The sequence below is a fragment of the Pundamilia nyererei genome, unplaced genomic scaffold (assembly GCF_000239375.1).
Source record: "Pundamilia nyererei isolate P.nyererei 1_Seehausen unplaced genomic scaffold, PunNye1.0 scaffold00090, whole genome shotgun sequence".
Taxonomy (NCBI): Eukaryota; Metazoa; Chordata; class Actinopteri; order Cichliformes; family Cichlidae; genus Pundamilia; species Pundamilia nyererei.
Genome location: NW_005187491.1, coordinates 1,829,812 through 1,855,718, shown reverse-complemented (window position 1 = coordinate 1,855,718; position 25,907 = coordinate 1,829,812). Strand labels below are relative to the sequence as shown.

The following is a 25,907-nucleotide window of genomic DNA, read 5'->3' as shown; positions in this document are numbered from 1 at the left end:
GCTGAATATGCCACACTATTGTAATTTATTCTCATTTATAGGGCCGTGCTAATGTGCTTGGAGCAAAAAAAGAGCTCCTGTTCCACTCCCTGTGCTTCGTGTACGGGTTTTTCTGTTGAATATAAAGGATTTTGCTCACTAATCTACCAGATATTTATCAGCTGGGGTTTGAAATTCCCAGTACTGGTATCATAAAGTGCCGTTATCAGCTCAGCTGGGATTTAAACAGTACACCCCTTTTACTGGGCACGTGACACATTTTTTATCTCTTGTGCTCGATTAAACTTGTGAAGGGTTTTAAAAAGCTACTTTTTTTAATTAGTGGATTTAATTAGACTAACAGAAAGAGAGAAAGGTAGAATGTAGTGCAATTTTGCTGTCCAACCAAAAACAAATAAAGTCCATAAAAAAATAAAATAACCACTTCACCACTTTTTGGAAACACTTTTAGATTATATGTTAATGTACTTTATTTACAAGAAGTAAACCTATGTGAAGGCAGCTTTATTCTCTTATTCTTGAACAGACATAGATAGATACTGAAATCTACATGTTATTGAGGTTTTATTTACATCACGGTGTAGTCATGTAAACTTGCTCCACCTCCTGGCTCTGTACAGACACAGGCACAAACTAAGCTGAAAAGAGTCTTGTATTACCTGACAAAAAATAATCTCTCTTGTTTGTGCAAGAACTTAAATCAGGCCAAAGCTGGTAGGCAAAAAAAAAGTGTCACCACAAGATGGCGCCATCCTGACTGCTGCTCACAAATAGTCACTATGTATGTCAAATTACATGACAATAGTTAATTTATATTGCACCAGTATGGACAATAGCTTTGACAAGTAAAAGTGCTAGTGTTACTATAATGTGGCTACTTGGATCTTGTTGGAAAAAACACATTCACTGGATTATAAGAGTTAATACAAAGAACAGCGGACAAGAGTAATATATAATAATGATGATAATCAAATGAATGAATAAATTTAATCTTAGATTTTTTTTAAAAAGTTTTTTCCTTTTAGTTATGTGAATTTATTAACTTAAAGAGTGTAAGATTTTTCTTTAAAAATGTACTATTTGAATGTAAGTTTTTTGCAATGTTTGACTTGAATTTTGGAAACTGATATGTTTTGTACTCCGCCAAATTATTTATAATGGCTATTATTAAGTTAGTATATCAACCACCCGGTCCCCCTTTTTTTTAAATTTTTTTAATTTTACATACCATGGCCCCAATACGCCGTCTTAGTTTTAACACAAACTAACTAAAAAAAGGAGGAACCTTTTCAGGTGCCTACATTTCCCATGGACCGTCTGATATTCAGGCTCGCGAGACTTCAAATTACTCAACACGTTTGCGGCTGCGCAATGTCATTCGAAAACTTGCACGCTGAGGGACGCCGTGGAGGAGAAAGACAACGCAGCGAACAAAACACACAATGGCGACGGCGGCGACAACGGCAGGCGGAACGGGCTCGGGTGGACCGACCACTGGCCCCGTCGGTGGCTTGACCGCAATGGGACGAAAGAAAGATGGTGGTCCGTCTGCGAAATTTTGGGAAAGTTCAGACACGATATCCCAGCTGGAGACGGTGCGACTCTGGATCGGAAAGCACTACAAGAAGGTAAGCTAGCTGCCCGCTCCTCTATTGATTTCTATGAAGGCCCGCGTCCCGCTAGCACAAAGGGGCGCTCATATTTTAGTTAGCTGCAGCCACCTAGAGCTAAGTAGAGTTAAGTTTTAAGAGTGCTTATATATAATTTTGTTTGGGAGTTCACCGTCAGTATACTGCCTATTGTCTTGAACAGTTTGAGTTATCAGTTCTTGTTTATCAAATAGCTATTGTTAGCTCGCTAACTGCCCATTCAATGTTGCTACTAATATGACGCTCAGGGGGGAAATGTTTACAAACGAGCGACACATAGCCGCGTATATTTTTTTTAACTAGTATGTAATAAGTTTCTCATTAAAAAGAAATAACAATAAACCAAACTTTCTTATTAGTTTTTCAAAAGGCCCAAGATGCTAACCTGTATGTAAGTCACGGGACATACCCTGCAGAAATTATAATATTAGCTTAATAAACCCCAGCTTTCTTTTTATGCCATCTTAAAAGGTACTTTACTTAGAAGGTAATTATCTACTTCACTGCGTGCTGTTTGCAGGCCCAGTCCTGTTCCATGCTGTCAGTGTGAGTTTTGTCAACACAGCAGCATAGCACACCGTGCAGGTTGCACTTGCTTACTGAATTAGCCAAACAAAGAGTGCTCCAATTGTCACGTCAGGCTCTCATTCAAAACCACTGACACGTTGTGCCTGCTCAAGTTATAGCAGAAACATTATTCAAATGAAATGGAATAGATAAGGGCTTGTGAATACAGCGTTTACTCGCAGATTTATATTACAATATTTCATATATAAACTTGGCTTTTTTTAAGTATATCCACTGTTCAATAAAGTTGCCTTTAAGAATAATAAATACATCAGTTTTGTTGTTGTTGTTGTTGTTTTTTTTTGTTTTTTTGCAAAGATATTTATGTGAGTTATTTGAGGCCATATAGCAGTGGAAGGTCTTCCAGCTTTAAATGTACTTTGTTGCTGTTGACTGTGATCTTTCTGGCCAGTGTTTAGTTGTTGTGTTGCATGAACTTAGCATAGACTAAATCTAAAATAAGCAACTAAAACCTTATGTCATTATTTGGTGATGTAACAGTATATAAATGGGATTCACTAACATTGTCGTTGGATTACATTGATTTTGCACTGGCTAAACCTTAAAGGATAAAGTCATGACTTGATTTTTAAATTTTTTTGGTCAAGATTGATTCTCTAGAGCAAAAAGATCAGGAAATAAATAGCATCCAACTATCCCTCTTGTCCTGCTGGTAACAGGACCTGGATATCAGGGACGACAGTCTAAGCAGAAACCTGTCGCCATGCAAGGCAAAAGATATAACAAGTTTAAACAAAAATCATTAGTCTGTTGGCTCTCTAGAGCTGCAACTAACAATTATTTTGATATTCGACTAATCTGCCTAATTATTTCAGTAACTCTTATCTCTGCTTCCTGTTGCCAAACCTCCTGTTCTACCCTGTAGTACCTCATCTGCTGAAGTCTGCCCACCTGTGAATATCACCCTGTTGTTTTGTCCCCCACCAACTTAACATAATGATCCAAGAAACATTTGAATTTTAAAATAATCAAATGTATTTTTAACATTACTCAATAGTTTGTATATTATTTGGTTCATGAATTCATGATTGGATGTTCTGGAGCGAGGCTTGCTCTTATCTTTGTGATGATGTTCCCAGCTGCTGATAACCATGCTAATGATGCTCTCCGTCATAACTTAAGCCATCTGAGAGGTGCATGAGCCTCTTTACAGGACTAACTTATCTATACCCCACTGCTTAATACTAGTATAGCAAAACAAAACAGAAATAGAGCTCTAGTAAACAACTCTTGTGGCTGCTCATATCATGGTAACAGACTTCTTTTTATTATTTCCTTTTATTACTTAAGTTTTGATACTGTGATGTGTTATGTCATGTTGTGTTGTATGCAATGTCGTTGTGGGACAGTTTTCCAATTTCATTGTACTATTGTACTATGAATGACTGTGCAATGACAATAAAGAGTTATCTTATTATCAAATGAAGAAGCCCATTCTCAGACTTTTGAGCATTTCTTTGGAATTAATTCATGTACAAAAAAAAAAATCTAAACTCTTGTAGGTTGTATTTTTCTGTCTTTTGACCACCTTGATTTGCTAAAAAAAAAAAAGACTGCTAGATGAGATGGGAATCTGTGCCATTGCTATCATGTTACTGATAACTTTTTTTTGTGCCTACTTCCAGTACGTCCAGAATGACTCCCCCTCCAGTAAATCCCTGGCAGGTCTCGTGGTCCAACTGCTGCATTTCCAGGAAGACGCATTTGGGCGAAGAGTCAACAATCCTGCTCTTACAAAGCTACCTGTAAGCATACAAACATTGCATTCTACAAAAAATCGCCATCACAGTTGAATCCCAAATGGTAAAGTGTTCTGTTCTTATGGTTCCTCTCATATCTTCAGGCCAAGTGTTTCCTGGATTTCAAGGCAGGAGGTGCTCTCTGTCACATTTTGGGATCTGTCTACAAGTTTAAGAGCGAGCAAGGCTGGTAAGTTAACTTGTGTAACTTAGTATGAGCAGATGGGTCTGACATTGATCATCAACTTAAACCCTCCTTTTGAAGTCATTGGTCTTAGAAATATAATTTAAACTATCTCAGTTGTGCATTTTGAAGATAAGCAAAAATCTTAATGGTCTTGTATTTTAGGATGTTGGTTTATGGAGTTAAAAAAAATAACCATTTGTGTCAGTTCCCAGTGATTGTACTACCTTGAATGACTTTATTTGTCCCCCAAGTTGAATATCTCAGCAGTCCATGGATGGTGTAGGGCATAGAAGTTGCACATAAAGTCATAATAAATGCAGAGTTATTATTTGAATATTCATGTGGCTTTGTGTCATTCTCAGGCGAAGATTTGACCTACAGAATCCCTCCCGGATGGACAGGAACGTGGAAATGTTCTTAAATGTTGAAAAGAACCTGGTCCAGGTACAAGACAAAGTCCTAATGCTCGAGCTTCTCCTTATGTTTATTCTAAGTACATTTGTTAATCAAAGTGCAGTCTTTAATAAAATTCAATTAGGCTTCGTGTATTCTAGTTATGAAGTTCAGATATTGCAGTTGTGTTTAACTGGCATTCACACTTTCAAAATGCATACAGGGTTTTTATTGTTAAAATTATTGTAAGTTTCAGTAACTCCAAGTCTTTTAACATTTTAAATGATTAAGCTCAGATTCCATTTAGCCAGTGTGCAGGTATCAGATTTTGACTGTATGCAGTTGTATGGAAATGAGGTAAAGGTGTGTTTTTATGTTGTCAAGTGTCCCTTAAAACTTCAACTGTAATCACTGCATTGAGAGATAAGTGAGTGTACTTTTGTTTTTGTACTTTTGCTTTGTTATAAAGCAACTTTTTTTTGCGTGACTCTAACTTAAACCTTCTTCATGTGTAGAATAACTGCTTGACTCGACCCACTGTTTACCTGTCGCCAGACATCGAGCAGAAACAGGCTAGTAAGCTCAAAGACATCATCAAAAGACACCAGGTGAGCACAGAAATGAAATGATTTCCAGAGTAGTAAAATTCTCGTGGGACGCTCTGGTGTAGCAGCCTTTTAAGTTGTTCATTTTGTTTTTCTCTGTTCTCTTCAGGGCTCCATTACTGATGACAAGTCGAAGGCCACCCATATCATTTACCCATCACTATCCCAGCAAGAAGAAGGTTTGTTAGTTATCTCTGTGATTTACAGACTTAATTCTTAGTCAAGTAATGTGAACCACATATCTACTTTCTTTCATTCTCCCTTCATTATCCTTCTGACCTAAAACCAACTTATTACTACAGTTAAATAATGAAAGATTTTAAAAGTGACTTAAAATATAGTAAAGTGATCAAATACTGCTTGGTAATCTTACCACTTTGTTTTTTTTTTAGTTTTGTTTTTGCTTATAAAAGTGTAAATAATTGTGAAAACTCCTGAATATTGGTATTTATGTTTTGCAGAGGAGTGGCTGCGTCCTGTCATGAGAAAAGACAAGCAGGTGCTTGTCCATTGGGGTCTCTACCCAGACAGGTGAGCAGAGTGAGGCATTAAGCAGCTCACAAAAAGATCTGTGCTTCAGCTGGTGGATGTAAATTATTTCCTTCTAATATTTGGGCATTTTAGGAAAATTTTGGCATTTTATTAAAGAAAAGAAAAATAAATAATCACTCGAATCATCCTGAGAGAGATATTTCTGTTCATGACTTCATGAAGTTACTGATAACTGTTTTTATTTTGTTAGCTACGACACCTGGGTGTCAGCCAGTGAGTTAGACGGTGACCCAGAGGACCCACCCAGCACTGACAGACCTTGGAAGGTGAGATGTCTGTAACCAATAGGTTTTCTTTTGATACTGGAAGACTTTTTGTGTCCCTTAGAGTTTCCAGTTTTGGCTTTTGTTACCTATGTGTTTATAAATTGTCCTGAGAATATAAATGGTCACTATTGTATGCATCTGACATGTGTTTCTACCTGCATACCAAGCAGTTTTATTGTATTTATTTATTTTAAAATGTAAAGTGAAGCGGCTTTACCACATCAGCTAACCAATTTCCTTGTTTTTGCATTTATGTATTTCTGTCTCTTCTACTTGTTCTTTAGTGTCTTCCACTGAAAAATAATGGGAAATTAGGTCAGCAGAGTAAATTGATGAGTTGATTCTACTCTGTTATCTCCTTCCTTACTCTGATAAGGTCCATGCCAAGTGGGTTTTAGACACAGATGCCTTCAATGAGTGGATGAATGAGGAAGACTATGAAGTGGATGAGAACAAGAAGCCAGTCAGCTTCCGCCAGAAGATTTTCCCCAAAGAGGAAGAGGTATGTGTTTTTGCTGTGTGGGTGTGTGTCAGTGATCCAAACTTCAAATCCAAGAGAAAGCAGGTTTTCCAGCCACGTTATATCAGTACAGTGTGACAGCACCGCTCCTACCATTGTTGTTAAAGGGCAGCAACCTGATCATTGTTACGAGTGACTTGTGTTGAAATTGGCTCTTTTGTAGAGGTATTAATCTAAAATTGGTCTAAAATTGGTCTTCAAATCTGTACTGTATGTAAGCCTGGAAATGGAAATTATTTGACTGAGACTAGGTGTGAATGCTGGTGTGAATTTGAATGTTTTTGCTGTTAGTCTGTCCCATTGCATGTTGCTTTGCTGTATGGATTGTGCACCTCACTCTTCTTCGTTCACAACTGGCTTCAGTCTGCATGCTGCCCATCCTTTCCAAGCCTTTCCTCACACTTTGTCTATTTCTAATGAGTTTCAGGGTTCCTGTTCATGTTGAGTAAATGAACTCCAAAAGTTATGATGCCAGAGACATTAAGTTTTCTTTTACATTGTTTTGGCCTTTTCACTGATCACTCATGATCACTCATGTGAGCATTAATCAAACTGGCCACACAGATGTTTAAGTGCTCCAGTTTCCCATTAAGTGTAGCTCTTTGGGTTACCCTTACGTTGTACTCTTGACCTCTGTCATACACGGACTCACACAAAACATTGAGTGAACTGCATCTATGAGGTTAGTAAGCACATGCTTCACTAAGCCTTTCAAAAAAATAGTTTTTATATGAATTAGCTTTTTATTAATCCTCAGCCCCACTGTATGCCTGGAAGTAAACAGAAAAAAGACTGCCAGGAATGGCCATTGTAGTAAGTGCAGTCAGGACAGCCTGCCAGCTGACCTAATCATCAGGAACTGCTATGCTGGCTGGCATATTCATCCTTGTTTACATGTGTGAACCTGTAGATGAAGCTTTCGCTTAAGTGTGAGTTTGGGCTGAATAGGCGGGCACTCACATCACATTGATTTATGAAAAGCTGACTGGTCAGGCTTAGGCTTTTCTACTAGTTCTTATAATTTGGTGGATGAAGCACCATCTGCAGGATAGAAATATTTATGAAAGCTCCAAATTTATTGACAATGGATGAATTGTTTTGTTGGACTTGGATAAATCTCCAGAATGCAGTCATAGAGTGCGAAGTTAACATCATCTATAGAGCCACAGCAAACACATTAAAAGCTTATCATTTTATCTAATCTGGAGCCTTTTTTTTGTTACTTTTTATTAAATTTGAAAAGGGGGAAAAAAAGAATCAAATAGTGACAACTGGACAAAAAGAAGTTTGTCTGCTGCTGAAGAGAAATTCCTCTGATCCTGAAATGAGGGTTAGTGTGAAAGAGTGTCTGTTTGAAGAGGACAAGCAGGAACCCTGATCGTCTCCTCCACCTCCACGGCATCCCCACCCCACCCCTCCTACGGTCGTTCTCCCACTGTTTCCCCTCCTTGTGTGTGCAACCGTTCCATCCTCTCATTCTGCCGCTCTTTCTCTCATCCTCCATCCCTCGCTCCCTGCGCTGCTCGGGGTTTGTCTGATCAGTCTTCCCGTACACCCGATCGCAAGGAGCGCAAGGCCAACTCTGCGGGAAAGAAGAGGAGGCGCTCACCCTCTCCACCCAGCACTCCAGCCGAGTCCCGTAAGAAGGGAGGCAAGAAGGGGTAAGGATGCTTCTCTTCGTTTTTGTTTTTATTGGTAGTATAAAATGTATGTAGTGAGTACTGAGTAAACGCAGATTTGTGCAAGTGGTCTCCTAAAACTTCAGATTTGTCTCTAAAGGATAAAACTTGGTGATCCAATACATTTTTTTCAAAAGACAACAGGCCTAAATGTGACTCAGGAACAGGAGATGTATCATTCATTTTGTTTAAGTAGATTTTAATAAAATTTTCTGCAAAAATTAATTTTCCAAGGCTTGGGGGACTAGTTGTATTTGGATATTAATCCACAGTGATTGTGCTAGGGAGCATTTATGGTAGCAGGACTGTGTATGTGTGATTGAGTCAATGTAGACTATATTTAATGAATGAACATGTCACTTTGTACAGCAGTGAGACTGATGTGAGTAGAATTAGGACGACAATGAAGCCCTGTGGTGCAGTATAATAAGATATCAGTTGTTTATCCTGGTGTTTGATTTTTTTTTATTGTCACGTTTTAACAGTTAGAGAAAAGCAAATAAATCATTTCTTTCTCTCAGGAACCCGGGACCTCACTGGAAACGACGGGGCCACAGAGGAGAAGAGGAGGACACTGAAGAGGACATGACAAAAGACATGGACGATTCCTCAGCTGGTGCTAGCATGGAGGAGGGCAGCATCTCCAAGAATGGTATGTGCTGAGTATAGGGCCTAAGCTTGGCTCTATTTGTGTTTGTGTTGCAAACTACCATCTGTACATGAGATACTTTTCCTGTGTATTAAAGCACTAATTTGGATTATCATTAGATTAATTAAATACACTTGTTCATTAAATGTTTTAGCCTTCTAAAATGAATGTAATTATTCTGTCTTAGCTGTCATAGAAAACGTCAGACAGTTATTATGAAACGCCTAACTAATTGAATTTAAATTTAGGTGGGTACATGGACACAAACTGCTTGCATAGACCAAATAATTTTTTACCACAATAGGCATCCTAACTTGGCCATCAATACTTTGATATTTGTTAAATGTAGTTAAACATCACAGAATAGTCATATTAAAGAAATTTTACATAAGCAGATAAAAAGGGTATTTAATATTCAGTTACAAATGTAAAGTTTTGCTCTATAGCATGTATAGCAAAGTACGCATAACTAAAATGACTTTACTGTCTTTACATTTAATTGATCATCAATTGAGTCGTATTTAGATTTTATCTATAATTGTAACATAATCATATTTTAAATAGTTTTAAATGGTATTTGTCTGCAGTTGCCAGTAAGATCAGAGACAGAAATTAGGATATTTAAATGATTCCTGTCATAAGTGCCCTCTTCAGTCTTGTTGTTATGTGTTGCAATGTTCAGCTAGAGCTTTATAAGCAGTAAGAAACCTGCACTGTGATATTTGTCCTGTTTCTCTCTTTGTAAGGTTTGTCCTTTTCTAAACAGAGATAAATTTTATTTCATTCAATTTTAAATTCATTTTTTTGTGATTTTTCTCTATGTGGATGCTGTGCACTGAATCATTATGTTATGATGACAAGAAAACCCCCTCAGCAGCAAGGGAAAAAAACATACCCAGAGACGCTCACAGTTTAAGTCAGAAAGTAGAAAAACAGCCTTTGGGTGCTTCTTTTTCACGATCTGTATTCTGCTTAAAGATTCCCTTTAAAACCAACACACACAATTCTGTCTATAATACTCTTTTTAGACCAAGTCTCATTCGTTATGTCCCACTTTTGTCCCAAAGAAATCTCCTTGTCCTCCTCCAGCACACAGACACACACTCAGTCTATTTTAGTCTCCCCTTTTGCAAACCAGAAAGCTCGTTATTGTCTTCATGCCCATGGCTGAATTAGACAGTCTTTGAATAATTTTTCTTAAATATTTTAATTTTTCCCCTCTTCTGTACTTCACTTTGTACATTTTTTTTCTTTTATTCCATGCACAGCAAATTCAAAGAAAGACAGCGAGAATACACCGGTCAAAGGAGGGCATGTGGCCGACTTGGGTATGTATTTATAAATGAACTTGTATCCTTGTGTAGGAGTTATATGAGTGAGATTAGCATCTTTTGTATGTGAGCATAAGCTGTCCCGCAGTTTAAAAGCAATCCTGAGTCAAGACATTTATTTTTATTTTTTCCAGATGACATGGAAGATGAATCTGTGATGTCTGGTGGAAAGGTAAGACCATTGTTGTCTGTCTTTATCTCTCCAGTGTAGTTAGGAATATCACATATACATATCACTCCCAGTCACTCCTGGGAGTGATATGTAATATAAACAGTGTATTTTGATTCAGTTAAACTAAATCTAATTGAAATATGAGGAAATGGTACGATTAAAATATCCCTATAGTTATTATTCAAAGAACTGAAAACTAGCGTGCACCTGCTGTTTTTCTTCATTCTTTATACAGGCTTTGTTTTCTTTTTTTAGATAAATGTTTGTGAGCAAAGCCACTTTACTTCCAAAGTAGGGCTGTCTCATGAATTGTAATTACACAGCACGATGACTTTTTTCAGACTGCTGTTACTTGACCTGTCTGCTTATCCTTCTGCAGGATGATGAGGAACAAGGCAAAAGTGAAATAAACCGACTGGATGCCAATGAGGACAATGTGACTGAACAGACGCATCACATCGTTATCCCCAGCTATGCTGCTTGGTTTGACTACAACAGGTAAGTGTTGTGAATCTGAAACTTAAGCTACATTACACAAATAACTTGGTTAATAAGTTATAACTAACTTTTCAAAAGCTTATGTGGAGTGGAGATGATAGGAGGCTTTTTATTTTGGAGAGATAGTGAGATGTTGCTGTTTGGAAGAAGATGGATTACAGATGCATTTTAAAAAACACAAAAAAACCCACCAGCTGCAGTTTACATGCAGTTAGAGGTGCACTTGATGACATCTGCAGGCCATTCTTAATCTCATTGCCATTAAAAATACAATTTTATTTTAGGAATAACATCGTTTCTTCCTACTTTGATATCTATCAATATTTTTTCCTTTCCTTTCTTGTTAGCATCCATGAGATTGAGAGACGAGCCTTGCCAGAGTTCTTCAACGGAAAGAACAAGTCCAAAACTCCAGAAATGTGAGTTTACACACACACACACACACACCCCAGTCCCACATATATAAAAATGCAGCTTTTATGTAATAAGTCCCCTATCATTCTAACGGGACATACTGCGACATCTCAACACAGATACCTGGCCTATCGCAACTTCATGATCGACACGTATCGGCTGAATCCTCAGGAGTACCTCACCTCCACCTCCTGCCGCAGGAACCTGACTGGAGATGTTTGCGCCATCATGAGGTTCGACAGATCCACATGTTGTTAACTTTTCTGGGGTTTTTTTTTTTGTTTTTTTTACATATTAATTTGGTTGGATTAATGGGCAGTGGCTAACTCCACAAAAAATATTTATGAATATTAAAAAGTTACCCTAAATGAATTGAATTGTTGTATTATGCAAGTTAATACCTACTGGGAGGCCTTCAGCCAAACACAGTCCTTGTAGGTACCACAAATGCTTTAAAGAGAAGATGATAAGTAGCTTTTCATTGTTTTAATTATTTTTTAATGTAATTATTCTCCCTCCCCCTCCAGGGTACATGCATTCTTGGAGCAGTGGGGTTTGGTGAACTACCAGGTCGATGCAGAGTCTCGTCCATTGCCGATGGGCCCCCCACCCACTCCTCATTTTACTGTGCTGGCTGACACCCCCTCTGGCCTCATGCCTCTTAACCACAGACCCCAACCGGTAAGGTCAACTTAAAGAGGGAAGGAAGAAGTAGGTTTGAATCCACTTGTGCGGCCAAGGACCATATTTTTTGAGGATAAATAGATTGGTTCCAAATAAAGAAATTTTTGAGCAATGACTCACTCCAGAGTGGCTTTTAATAACATCCCTGAACGTTATTGCTAAACACCTAAAATAGTTTTGTGGGGTTTTTTGTTTTTATACCAAATATAGATCAAATTCCTGAAGAATTTTGTCCTTTTTGCTAGCAATTCACTTTAAAAAGGGAAGCATGGAATCTGTGATTTGATTGTTTGTTTTGTTTTTGTGCGTGCCAACACACCAACCCCAAAAGATGTTTAACTTTGATTAAGATTTCAAAAGAAAAACAAACTGAAATAGTTGCAAAACAATTATCACTGAAATTATAATAATAAAAATCACAGCTGTGTTGTTTTCTCTGGGTTCCCTCCATTATACCCTTGTACCATTTCATTGATGAGCTTCATTTGTAAAACTGCTGCACGTCTCAGATGGTCCCATTGCAAAAAAAAATACATCTTCATACAGACGGTTTGCTAATGTGTGGCCATTTTATTCCTTCCAGATTCCTCCTCCACAGCCAATGCCCAATTTTGCAGACAAAAGCAAAGACAAGCCCATCGACCTGCAGAACTTTAGCCTTCGTTCTGACCTCTACAACAGGAAAAGCATCAAGGTTGGAGCTTGTTCAATTTCATAATGTGTTTTTCATGTTTGAAGTTCTAACAGTCTCTCTGAGCTGGTGTGTTAGAATTTAAAAACAAAGAAATGTCTATTGTGGACTTTGATTCCTCAGGGTAAAGCAGGCAGCACTACCAGAGATTGGACTGAGCAGGAGACTCTGCTGCTGCTCGAGGTGAGTCTTAAAGTACAGAAGATAGGAGTGTCCTGTTTTAAATAAGAAAAACTTCCAGTGTTTGGCTGCTGATCATAAGCTCAACCTGTTCTTATGACCTGATTTAAAAAAAAAAAAAAAAAACCACACTTTTTTCTGTCATTTTCTTTCTATGTTTTTTTGTCTTTAACAAAAAAAGAAGATGGCGATAAACTCTTTATGCCTCATGGAATTATAAATATTGCTTTATTAAATGTTCTCTGGCTTTCTTTTTATAATAAGACTTGTATCATCACTCCTGTCACCTATGGCTAGGCCCTGGAGATGTATAAAGATGACTGGAACAAAGTTTCAGAGCATGTTGGTTCACGCACCCAAGATGAGTGCATCCTGCACTTCCTGCGATTGCCCATTGAAGATCCATACCTGGAGAGTACGGAGGCCACACTTGGGCCTCTTTCCTATCAGCCCATACCTTTCAGCCAGTCTGGGAACCCAGTCATGAGCACAGTAGCCTTCCTGGCATCTGTTGTGGATCCCAGAGTGGCATCTGCTGCAGCCAAGGCAGCACTAGGTGAGAACTGGTGGGAAAGAGCCAGGGTTTAAATCTATACGATATTTTAATGAGCTTCTGTATTTTAATTGCTAAATAGCTAGAAACAGAAACATTTACAACAAATATCAGTGCAGCAGTTTCTTGACTTCAGAGGAGATACTAGAGATTTGTCTGTATATTCAGTTTCATTATCTTAAACAACATCATGCAGCCACAAATATACATGGTTTGGGTTTTGAATGGTTCTGATTTTTGAACGTTAAAGAGGAGATGTCTGCCTTTTGGTTACACATGTTACTTTTGTGTAACTAAAAGTGACCTGTTACACAAGTTAGTAATATTTTTCCTGGTCTTGTGCCAGTTACACTAAAAACAAAAAGACCAGTAGAAGATAAATGTAACTACTGAATTGCTCAGATAACGTAACATGAGATTTAGTTGAGACAACAGACAAACACTGGCCACTGTAATTAATAAATATCAAATGTTTTGATTGTTGTCAGCTAAGCTAGAATATGAGCCGATACTGATGTGTGGCTTTTATTTTTATTTTTAAGTGGGAAGAATAACGGGGAAAGTAGCTATGTACGGGTAAAAAAAAAAATGGTTTAGCTCTGTGAGTAATTAACACTGTTACTACTGCTTTTTGAAACTAAATAAACAGAGAACACCAAGTGAACACACAATACTGAAAGCAGCTCCAAAAACGGTCTGTGCATATGTGACTACTTTGTCATTATAAAGTGAATAAACACAAGCTGCACAGTCCAGCTGGCATGCTTGGGAATATAATACTAGTCTGAACACACCATGAACTAATGGATTGTCATATTACTATCAATGAGAGTCTGAAAGTAAAAAACGTCCACTCTTTGTTTGCAGAGGAGTTCTCTCGTGTGCGTGAAGAGGTGCCAGCTGAGTTGGTGGAGGCTCACGTGAAGAAGGTGCAGGAGGCGGCCAGAACTACTGGGAAGGTGGATCCCGCCTTTGGTTTGGAGAGCAGTGGCATTGCTGGAACTGCCCCCGAGGAGCCAGAAAAGACTGGTGAGTGTTGTTTGTACAGATAGTAAAGAAAGACAGGCTGATGCCTCCAAGCCAACCTCGAAAGTCTTTAACGTATTTCTAAACATGTTAGAAGGTGTAATACCTCAAGCATTTCCTGTTGGGGGAAGGCAGGTATCATCTAAAATGAACATCTGTCTTTGCTGAGGTTTGGTAGTTTTGTGACCAGCTCCAACATCACGATGTTATTCAGCAATGAGGGATGTCCACTCTAATGTAAATTGCTGCTCTGTGCACATGTCCAGGCTAACCGATGTTTCTCATCATATTTAGGCTCGTATTTGACTTTTGCTACACATCAGTCCTTTTACCAGCAGGCTACTGAGGAGTAAAGACATATTGTGAAATGTTGTGGTGTTTCTGTGTACACTGCTGTGGTAACCAGTGGATTAAAGCTGCGGTTGCAGATGGGGCAGCGCAGTGGGAGGAGGTGAAGGAGAAAACTGGGTCACCACACTCATGGATGTTCTCATCGCTTTCTCTCTCTGTGTGTTGTCTTGAAAATTACCCACATCGCCCCTGCACACAAACAAACACACACACACACACAATACTTAACACTTGTTAAAGATTAATGCTCTCTTGAGCTACAGTTGTAATCAATAAGTTTAAATGTGTTCCATGCCTCCTTTAGCCTAAAGAACTCAACTGGCACGAAATCAATATTCAAACTCTTAACATACGCTCAAGTGCACCCGTGACATGGTTTAACACTCAGCCACACGCATGTATTCACCTGGTCACGTGTAAGTGTACACACAACACTTGTCATTTCCTGTGGGCCTATTCATTTAAAGTACTTTCAACCTTAGTACCTGCATGTCAAACGATGCTTTTTGATGTTGTTTATCTCAGTAAATCAATAAGTTAATTTCACTCCAGACAGGATGATATATCTTAGTTTGACTATTCAGCTACAGTCATATCACAAATGTTGGTAATATCTATGTAAATTTAGAATGTATTTAAAATAATCTCTCACCCTCTTTGTTAGTTTTATCTGTCTGACAGATGCTGATTTTTCAGTCTTGCTGTCAATTACAGAAACCACAGAGCCGGAAAAGATGGAAACAGACTCCGACTCCCAGCAGGTTGACAAGGTGAGACCACCTTTCATGCATCTTCAGATGTTCACTGTCTCATAGGAAAACATCTATTTAAAATGGATATTATAATAAATCCCCTGCTAATTAAAAGGTCAAACTGATTAATAAATCAGATTAAAACATCCAACTTGGGCCATGTGCATACCTGAATTCATTCATGGCTTAGGTTTTTCGTTGAAAGTACACAATATAACCAGACTTGGGGTGACAAACGTTGGTAATGGAGATGCAACATAATCCCATCCAATGGTGAGGTAGATTATTTTGATCAAAACTATGGTTTGAATTATACCTCCGGTTTTATTAATAGTGTATGAATTGCAAAATATTGCGAAGTGTCTTACTACCAGCCAGATCAGTTCATCATGTTTTGCTCAAGAGTAAAAAAATGAAACAAAGACTAACTACATTATTCTGATGTTATTACAAGGTTACAGCTTCAGATAGTCTGGCATGCTCTAACAGGTTCATGAGTATTCCTGTGCAGACAGATGACCTGTCACTTATTACATTGATAGCCACTTCACTTATTTTTTGCACGATTTAGAACTTTCCAGTTCATTTACTTTTAGCCTTCGTCTCGTGCTTTAAAAAGCGAGTGAATGTAATGACACTAGTGGCTGTTCTCTTACATTAGTGATTAGGGGAAGAAAGTTAACAGGGTCGAGATTTGATCAACTATTGAGTGTACTCGCAGCATTTTGTAGGTGAAAAACCTTGAATGAATGTCCTTTATTCAACACTTTTAAGCAGCTAGCTACTCTGAACCACACTTATTTCTCAAATCTCAGGGCAAATCTTAAATTCAGACTTGCAGTACAGTTGTTGTTGTTGTGTTTGGTTTTTTTTTTTTCCTTCTGTGGTGGCACGCCTACCATTTTTGATTTTCCTCGACCTTCAGGGTGAGTTGAAGGATGAAGCTGAGAAGCCGAGCGAGGCTGCCGAGAAGAGCGACAAGACAGAAGCAACAGAAAAGGTGAAAAAAGAGGGAGCGGAGGCATCGGAGCGTGAAGAAGAGAATGAAGAGGGAGGGGAGGCTAAGACCGCTCAAGCAGGTAACAGTTTATGCCAAAGTGAAACTAAAGCTCCATTTCACAGGCATGCAACTTTGTTTTTAAATTGCAATTTAAAGGGTCTACTTCTGGTTGATTATCCTGATGATTTGATAATTTATTTAATGTTTTATTGTTTAATTAGTCTGTAAAATCTGATAATGTTTTTCCACACACATTCTTTGAAAAGTCTACATAAAGTGCTTGATCTTTTCTATTTTTTCTTTTCCTTATCAGACAAAGACAAAGAGGAGTCTATGGAGACATCATCTTCAGACCAGGAGAAGGAGAAGGAGGAGAAAACCCCTACAGATGAGGGAGAGGACAAGGGCAAGAAGCTGGAACATGATATCGGAGAAGGAAACATTGCCACTGCGGCTGCTGCTGCCTTGGCATCTGCTGCCACAAAAGCCAAGGTAAGACTGCAGGACTGCTGACTCTGCAACAGCAATTGCATGGAACAACTTCAGCTTTTCTCAAATGACACTGTGTTGCTGCTATAATTTTGTGTACCTGTTGTTCTGATGGAATCCTGTACTTTTTTTTTTTTTGTAAATGTTAAAATAGTAAAATGCTGGAAATGGTTATTTAGCATTGATTAGATATTGCCTTCCTTTTAGCATTTGGCAGCAGTGGAGGAGCGGAAGATCAAGTCCTTGGTGGCTCTGCTGGTCGAGACCCAGATGAAGAAACTGGAGATCAAGTTGAGACACTTTGAGGAACTTGAGACCATCATGGACCGTGAGAAAGAGGCTGTAAGTCAGGAATACTTCAATACAATGTTGTATTCTGTTGGGCAGCTGGACTCTTCACTTTCAGTTAATGCAGGCACTCAAATCCTCTAATGCTCAGTAAAGGCTTATAACTGTGGTTATCAAAAATGAAGGTGAGCTGTTAACAGAAGTTCATCCGGCACTTTAAAACTACGCCTAGTCTCTAAAGTGGAAAATTAGCTGTTTGAAGCAAAGACAGATTTATAAAGTACCCACCTCTCAGACAAAGTGTCTACAGATCTTTAAAAGGTCTATAAAATTATTAATGCAACTAATACGTTTTTTAAAAAGACTTGAAGTCAAAGGAGAATGTTTTTAGTCACAGGTTACTTTTAGCTGCTTCCGTATTTCCCAAGAGGTCACCACAGCGGATGGCTCTGCATGCTTGGTTTGGCACAGATTTCATGCCAGATGCCCTTCCTGACACAGCCATCCCATTAATCTGGGACTGGCAAGTAGAAAACCTCGTGTGGTGGTTATACTATAGGGAGTGCAGAATTATTAGGCAAGTTGTATTTTTGAGGAATAATGTTATTATTGAACAACAACCATGTTCTCAATGAACCCAAAAAACTCATTAATATCAAAGCTGAATGTTTTTGGAAGTAGTTTTTAGTTTTAGCTATTTTAGGGGGATATCTGTGTGTGCAGGTGACTATTACTGTGCAGAATTATTAGGCAACTTAACAAAAAACAAATATATACCCATTTCAATTATTTATTTTTACCAGTGAAACCAATATAACATCTCCACATTCACAAATATACATTTCTGACATTCAAAAACAAAACAAAAACAAATCAGCGACCAATATAGCCACCTTTCTTTGCAAGGACACTCAAAAGCCTGCCATCCATGGATTCTGTCAGTGTTTTGATCTGTTCACCATCAACATTGCGTGCAGCAGCAACCACAGCCTCCCAGACACTGTTCAGAGAGGTGTACTGTTTTCCCTCCTTGTAAATCTCACATTTGATGATGGACCACAGGTTCTCAATGGGGTTCAGATCAGGTGAACAAGGAGGCCATGTCATTAGTTTTTCTTCGTTTATACCCTTTCTTGCCAGCCACGCTGTGGAGTACTTGGACGCGTGTGATGGAGCATTGTCCTGCATGAAAATCATGTTTTTCTTGAAGGATGCAGACTTCTTCCTGTACCACTGCTTGAAGAAGGTGTCTTCCAGAAACTGGCAGTAGGACTGGGAGTTGAGCTTGACTCCATCCTCAACCCGAAAAGGCCCCACAAGCTCATCTTTGATGATACCAGCCCAAACCAGTACTCCACCTCCACCTTGCTGGCGTCTGAGTCGGACTGGAGCTCTCTGCCCTTTACCAATCCAGCCACGGCCCATCCATCTGGCCCATCAAGACTCACTCTCATTTCATCAGTCCATAAAACCTTAGAAAAATCAGTCTTGAGATATTTCTTGGCCCAGTCTTGACGTTTCAGCTTGTGTGTCTTGTTCAGTGGTGGTCGTCTTTCAGCCTTTCTTACCTTGGCCATGTCTCTGAGTATTGCACACCTTGTGCTTTTGGGCACTCCAGTGATGTTGCAGCTCTGAAATATGGCCAAACTGGTGGCAAGTGGCATCTTGGCAGCTGCACGCTTGACTTTTCTCAGTTCATGGGCAGTTATTTTGCGCCTTGGTTTTTCCACACGCTTCTTGCGACCCTGTTGACTATTTTGAATGAAACGCTTGATTGTTCGATGATCACGCTTCAGAAGCTTTGCAATTTTGAGACTGCTGCATCCCTCTGCAAGATATCTCACTATTTTTGACTTTTCTGAGCCTGTCAAGTCCTTCTTTTGACCCATTTTGCCAAAGGAAAGGAAGTTGCCTAATAATTATGCACACCTGATATAGGGTGTTGATGTCATTAGACCACACCCCTTCTCATTACAGAGATGCACATCACCTAATATGCTTAATTGGTAGTAGGCTTTCGAGCCTATACAGCTTGGAGTAAGACAACATGCATGAAGAGGATGATGTGGACAAAATACTCATTTGCCTAATAATTCTGCACTCCCTGTACATTGTGGGGAGATCCAGAACTGCTTGTTTTGGATGCTTTTGGAGACCCAACAGCAGAGTATTCATTTTGAAGTCTGCTACTCAAGGCTCATGCATTGTAATGTAACTTCTCTGCAGACAAGTCCGAGCAGTGGCAAAAAACAGGCAGCCACATGGACGTCACAGATACACACAATAATCAAGGCTTAAAGCCTTGTTTGTGTCTCCTCTCAGCCTTGAGCTGGGGATCTTTTGTGTGCGCCAAATGTTTCAACCACTACACCACAGAGTCAAGAATGTTTTCATTCTCACCACCGTGAAAATCTCCGGCACATAATGCTACTCAATTAGCTCATACAGCATGACTGCATCGTTAAGGTTTCACCTAATAGGTTTTGCATATGTGCAAATGGTTTACTGTAGCAGTCTGAAAAGATAAATATTGGGATGGTGTTTTAAAATTAACCAAATATTTGTACGTTTCCTTAAACACCATTTTAACTTGCCATCAACAGGTTTCCTTGGGAAGGGTATATTTCACTTTTATGCGACTTTCACAGCATATTCTCTTAAGATTGTGTTATAAAGGTCTTACATTTAACTTGTTCATACTTACAGATACCCCATCTTAGCCTGTGAAATATTTTTTTATAAAAAGAACAACACGTGTAACAAAATATTGAGATAAAGTTGAATGTTTGATTTAAACTCCTAAATTTAAGAACAGACATTTTAAGTTGGGACAAATGTCAATATTTTAGGAGGGTTAAAGGTGGAACATGAGTGCAGCATTACACCACTACCATATAATTAATAGGTAAATACGCAAATATCCTTACTTGTTAGAAGTCTTTATTAGACTGTTTAAAAAATGTAAAATAATCGTGAAACACTTTAAAATGAAAAAGAAATATAACTATTTGGATTAGCACATCCTTTGGAGTTGTCCAGAAAAGACTGCGTTACAAAGTTTTGCTTCTTCTGTTGCTATATTGGCACAAGTAACTAATAAAGATTTAATTCATCAACAGATATTGGCCAGTCAACAGGTTTGTCCCCACTTGGCCCAAGTCTTCCATAGAGATTGAAAAAGAGACGCAGCATTAATTCTCTGTGAGGAGAACATTTTTTCCAAAGCAAAGCTGTTGTTCAGTGAGGCAAGTGAAAGTGTTACCTGCCCCGACAGAGCAAATGAATGACTCTCAGCTCTTGTTTGTGTGTGTTCTGTCCCTGCACAATCCCTGGAGACGCTAGTGAGAGTGTAAAACTGTGTTTTCACGGTAGCGGCATTGGCAGTGTAGCCCAGTTTCACAGCTGTAAACAGTGCATGAAAAGGAGTCTGGTTAAAGAGGCTTTCTGAACGCTGGAATGAAACCAACCCACTCCTGCTGCTGTTCCTAACATAAACTGTAAAACACTGAGACTCTCTAAAACAAAGAAACACAAAGCTTTATTTAGAGCTGTATGTGCTATGCAGAAGGAACTGAACAGACCTCCCCCTTTCTTGTTCTGATTTTTGTCATGAAGCTAGTTTATTTTTTTTTAGCTTCATAAACGTTCTTTTTGACTTTGGCTGTAGTTCTTTATTTTTATATCCATGTTTTGAAATACCCACCTGATGATACTGTGGGTCCAGTCTCATCAGTATAAGGAATGTGTGGTGAGTGCAGTGGCCTATGTAGTTATTGTAGGACTTCGCTCATTCATCTCAGCATAGCTGCACACACACTAGCTGTACATCTGCTGCAAGTTCAGTCTGGAGGAAGAATTATTGCTGCCAGACTAGAGAAGTTCAGGAAAGGCCGCTGATTGACATCAGGAATGGCCAAAACAGCGACCTGTTTAGTTGGACAAAATGGAAATGAGCACGAGCTCTTCAGTTCTTAAATGCATGCACAGTTTTTAAAGATTAAAAAAAAAAAAACGTTTTTAAAAGTAGTTGTAAAATATACCTTTGTGGCCTGTAACAAGAAAACCTGTATGTGTAAAAACTGTGTTTCGATTTCATGGCCATGGTATTTATAAGTTAGGCTTCTGCCCTGTAAAATTTGCAGGCCTGCATTTTGTCAGTGTGCACCTTTTTGGCGTAAAGCAGACTTTATCAGGATATAAAGCAATGAAAATGTAACTTTATGTACTGCAATACCTGCCAGTTGTTGGTGGTATTTGGTATTATAACTGTCTTAAAATAATCTTTCCTCATGGTTCCTGCATTTCTGTGCAGTTGGAGCTTCAGAGGCAGCAGCTGCTAACCGAGCGTCAGGCATTCCACATGGAGCAACTCAAATACGCCGAAATGAAGGCGAGGCAGCAGATGGAGCAGCAAGCGGCAGCCGCGGCTGCTGCTGCTGCTGCAGCTGCCCAGGCCCAAGGACAGGGACAGGGGCCTGGGGCTGGACCACACTCTGGGCCCCCTCCACCAGGCATGCACCCAGGAGGACCTACACCCCACCACGGAGGACCTCCTCCCCACCACGGAGCACCTCCACCACACCATGGAGGGCCCCCACCCGGCGCTGCAATGCACCCTGGCTACCCCCCAATGGGTCACCACCCAATGGCCCCTCACCACCCAGGACAGACAGGTGAAGGGAAAGGAAAACTACACTGGTGCTCAAAGTGATACAGAGATTAAGGAGCTTTGAAACAGGGGGAGCAGATGTGTTCTTTTAGATATTGTGAAATATTAGCATTTTCATATGGAAAGAATGTCAGCAGCTTTACCAGGTTATGACTTTGTTTGTTTTACACATTTGCCATATCAGATATTGATAGCTCAGTAGCTACTCTCTGCTGCCTTTAGTGGGTTGTCTTTCATATATACCCAAAGTTATACTAGCAGCTATGTTTTGTAGTCTTAGATCTTGGCCACTTGTTAGCCAGCTTGGTAGTAACTGCTAACTTGCTTAACAATTTTAATCTTTTTTCTTTTTCTATTTTTTTTAATTTATTTTTTATAAATGATGCCTTAATCTACCTAAAAGAACAGCTACATGAATTACTTTATTAAAGTCCCACTAATTTGGACTGGTATTTTGGTCATTTGGACTAACCCTTGGTGATTATTTGCTTTTGGGAACTGCAGGAAAATGTGGACATAATTGGCTCATTACATTAAACTTCAGCAAAATAACATATCAAGTGTTCTCAGAGAATAAGGACAGAATGGATTAAATGGCTTTTTTTTCTCTACAAAATCATGTTAGTTGTTGGTTGAGTGTTTGTTTCTGGTTTGAAGCACCTCATGTAGGTTTTCTTCCTTATGTCCATCTGATCTCCATGTGTCTGATTTCTCTTATTTGTACTTTTCATGCTGCAGGACCAATGGGACCAGGTCAGCCAATGCCTGGACGTATGATGTCTGGCCCTCCTTCTGCTGGGCCTCCTCCCGGTGGCATGCCTCCCATGATGCCCCCACGCCACCCCGGAGCCCCCAACGGCATGTGTAAGTATAAATAGTCACCCTCTCATTATGCTTGTGTTGTTTTTGAATATGTATAAGCAAACTCAAGGTGGTTTATTTCTGTTGATTTGTGAAAATTTAATTCACCAAAACCAATACACGCTAAATTATGGCCTTGTTTCTAGGATCCTTTATTTACCCAACAAACAACCTAAGAAAAAAAATCTTTCTGGGAAATTCAAATAATGCTTTGACCTGGAGCTGACAGCTGGTATTTACTTTGAATGTCAGCTGCAGCTAAACATTTGGATCATTGCTGCTTATTAGCATCACAGCACGCACAGACCCTGTGGTTTGCATTGATTTCTCTAACCTTGTAAAGCAGCCAATCAGCATCTGAAATTAAGCACCAGTGTAATGATATGTATTTAAGTTTTTTGGCAGCTGCTGTTTGTGTTTCCACGTGTACTAAAGCTGAAATTTGAACTCTAAGAATGGTGTTACTTAATCGTTTTTTTTGTTTTGCATTGTATTAAAGAGACTTCTCAGCATTTACATTCCTCAAGAGAAACAAAATTTGTTAGATTTATTGCAGGTGACATATTATAGCGATACCATTAATTCTTAGACTGTTAACTTTTAAGCTATGTTTGCACTTTTTGATACCTAACCTGTAATGTTTTTTTTAAAGGAGGAGAAAAATACAATTTTCTTCATGCCTTAGGATGTCATTTATGTTGCCCATCAGCATAAGTTATGGTTACCAGAAATCAATGCGGGCTTTAATTTAAAGCCTCACACCACTGCTGTGTGTGTTAGTCTAATAATTGCCCTGTAGCTAGGTTAAGCGTTGTAGATTGTTGTGATGAGATGAAACCTTTTTGTCTCTAAAGATACGGACTGTTTTTGATGTATTTTGCCTCATCATCCAGTAGAGGGAGCTCTTAAAGTCAGATATCAGCTTTACAAATTGCATCCACAATTAACCTGTGATGAATAAATTGTACTGGAGGAGGATGGTAGCCACTTGAACCACTGAAAAAGCGGTCTTTGAGAATTTCTGGTTCTGTGTAGAGGTCTTCACGTCCAAGCTTATCACTTAGTGAAGCAGTGTTGTAATGTTGTCTTGAATATGACAGAAGAGACAGTGCAGCTGCGACTGCACAGAGAAATGCAAACGATGAAAGCCAGACTAAAGGGTTAAATACCATGTAGAACTGGTTCATTACACATGACTGGTATTGAAAATACCAGGATTACAGTTACCTTCATATTCATTTATATATTAGTTCAAACTTTAGCTTGCTTCCTTTATGCTCTAAAACCAAGATTTTCCTTCTTAGATCCTGGTCCACCACCTGCACAGCCTGAAGCGATCCCTCCTGCTCCTGTAGGTCCTCCAGCACCTCCGAGTGGGCGAGTGGCTGACAACTAAGAGCTACACACAAACACGCGCGGACACACACACACACACAGAAAAGCACACAAGCTTGAAGCTAACTCTCTGAACATCAACCCCTTTTTGATGGCCTTTGCTACTGGCTCGGTATTTTTCACTCAGCACTCACATCTACTATAAACTTCATCACAGGATGCACGCACACACACACACACACAGACACACACAGGGTTCAAAAGCAGAGGTAACCTGACATTTCACACATGCACCCATACATGCAGACTTCCACTCAGGGCACAGCGGCAAGGGTCGTCTACTTATAAACACTGTTTTCTGCTCTGTTGGGCCAAACCAAGGATGTAGAGAATGACCCTGTGTACAGAAAACAAAACAAGGAGACAGAACAAATAATGATTTAAAAAAACTGTCTCATCTCTTTTTCTTTATCCTCCTTTCTTTTTCCAGTGCTGTTTTAATTGCACTGAAACCCCCTTCCAGTCTCACAAAACACACGCCCTGCTTTTTGTCTGGTTCCTCTTTCTCCAAGACAAACACTAGGGGGAGCTAGCGAGACTAGAGAGCTGGTGTGACCTGTAGGGGTGGGTGGTGTGTGTGTGTGTGTGTGTGTGTGTGTATTGAAGCAAGCAAGATTTTTCAGACATTAACATGAATAAAACACACATGGGGGACCCAGCCTGCCCTCACTCTTGTCTTGTCGAGTATCTACCTCTCGCTCCTCTTGAAATGATACACTGTAGTTTTGTGTGTGTGAGTGTGTGTCTGTGAATGTGTGTGTCAGACAGAGGGCTGGGTGATGGTCATTTGTGCCTTTTTTTTTTTTTTTTTTTTAATGTATGGAATCTGTTTTTTACTCACTTCTCCTCTAGCTGATTTTGAGATATAAAGTCAAAACTGAACAAAGAGGCAGGCGGAGATTTAACTTTAGGTCTGCCTTTGTCTGATAAGGTGCATCCTCCTTGACCCCCCAAAAATGGCAGCTGTAAATACTGTTAACAGTATCTGAGTATAGACGTGAGAGACAGTACCTGCTGAAAAGGTTTAAATTGTTCTTAGTTGTGCTTGAAATGTAAGGGTTCAACTAAAATTACTTTTTTCCCCCCAACTTTTTACTGGACTTTTTACTGGACTTTAAAATTCCATTTAAAAAAAGACCAGAAATTTCCAAGTTCTCTTCTCAGTGCTTTGTGACCTCCTAATCAGAGAAGTAAAATCTTTAAATTGTATGATTTTAACATTTAAAAGTTTTGCCTACTAAAGACATTTGCAGTATTTGGCAAATATAAACTAAATTGGAAGCTAAATCTCATTTTGTGAGGCACAAGTTAGGACTTTGCAGCCATGAAAGGAAGTACATCCACCTCCTTCCTCTGTCTGTCACACCACCTGCAGCACTGTAACGCACACACACAGACATGTAAGCTAAGCTGTGGCGAACACTGGAGGCTGCATGCACACACCGACTTGGCCAGACCCTGCCACAAAGCACTGGACAAACACACATGTAATCTCCTGCTGACCTTCACACAGCCTTTACAGAGAGGGAGACGCTGTGATGCGGCTGAAACATCACAACACGACGATGCTCTTCCTCAGCACGGTGGGCTTCTAGATGTTTTTAGGTGCTGATACTGTAGCGATTAAACCCCGCCCCCCTCTCTTATGCTCAGTTTCTTCACGCCTAGTGCTGCCTACCTCGCTAACCCCTCTTCCCCCTCCTCCCCTCTTTAGTGCACGTTTTGC

General features: G+C 39.4%; 1 protein-coding gene across 2 annotated transcripts; it reads left to right on the top strand.

The window, feature by feature from the left end:
* The first annotated feature begins 1,391 nt into the window (after nt 1-1,391).
* Nucleotides 1,392-24,954, top strand: smarcc1a (SWI/SNF related BAF chromatin remodeling complex subunit C1a). 2 transcript variants are annotated; one of them, XM_005739237.2, is made up of 28 exons: nt 1,392-1,628; nt 3,863-3,982; nt 4,081-4,166; nt 4,526-4,607; nt 5,072-5,164; nt 5,271-5,340; nt 5,623-5,692; nt 5,904-5,979; nt 6,356-6,481; nt 8,066-8,160; nt 8,700-8,830; nt 10,096-10,155; nt 10,293-10,330; nt 10,710-10,828; nt 11,176-11,247; nt 11,362-11,475; nt 11,770-11,923; nt 12,510-12,620; nt 12,741-12,800; nt 13,095-13,353; nt 14,218-14,379; nt 15,442-15,497; nt 16,405-16,558; nt 16,793-16,971; nt 17,176-17,310; nt 21,569-21,929; nt 22,664-22,789; nt 24,091-24,954. In XM_005739237.2, the coding sequence occupies exons 1-28, from the start codon at nt 1,443-1,445 to the stop codon at nt 24,180-24,182; spliced, it is 3,387 nt and encodes a 1,128-aa protein (XP_005739294.1). In that variant the 5' UTR covers nt 1,392-1,442; the 3' UTR covers nt 24,183-24,954. The 2 variants fall into 2 exon arrangements, with proteins under 2 accessions (XP_005739294.1, XP_005739293.1); XM_005739236.2 differs by having other exon boundaries at nt 8,042-8,160.
* The last annotated feature ends 953 nt before the right edge of the window (nt 24,955-25,907 follow it).

Coding starts and splice junctions, on each gene's coding strand:
- smarcc1a (XM_005739236.2), top strand. CDS start 1,443: ATGGCGACGGCGGCGACAACGGCAGGCGGAACGGGCTCGGGTGGACCG. Junction 3,983..4,080: donor CTGCTCTTACAAAGCTACCT/GTAAGCATACAA, acceptor TCATATCTTCAG/GCCAAGTGTTTCCTGGATTT. Junction 13,354..14,217: donor TGCAGCCAAGGCAGCACTAG/GTGAGAACTGGT, acceptor CTTTGTTTGCAG/AGGAGTTCTCTCGTGTGCGT.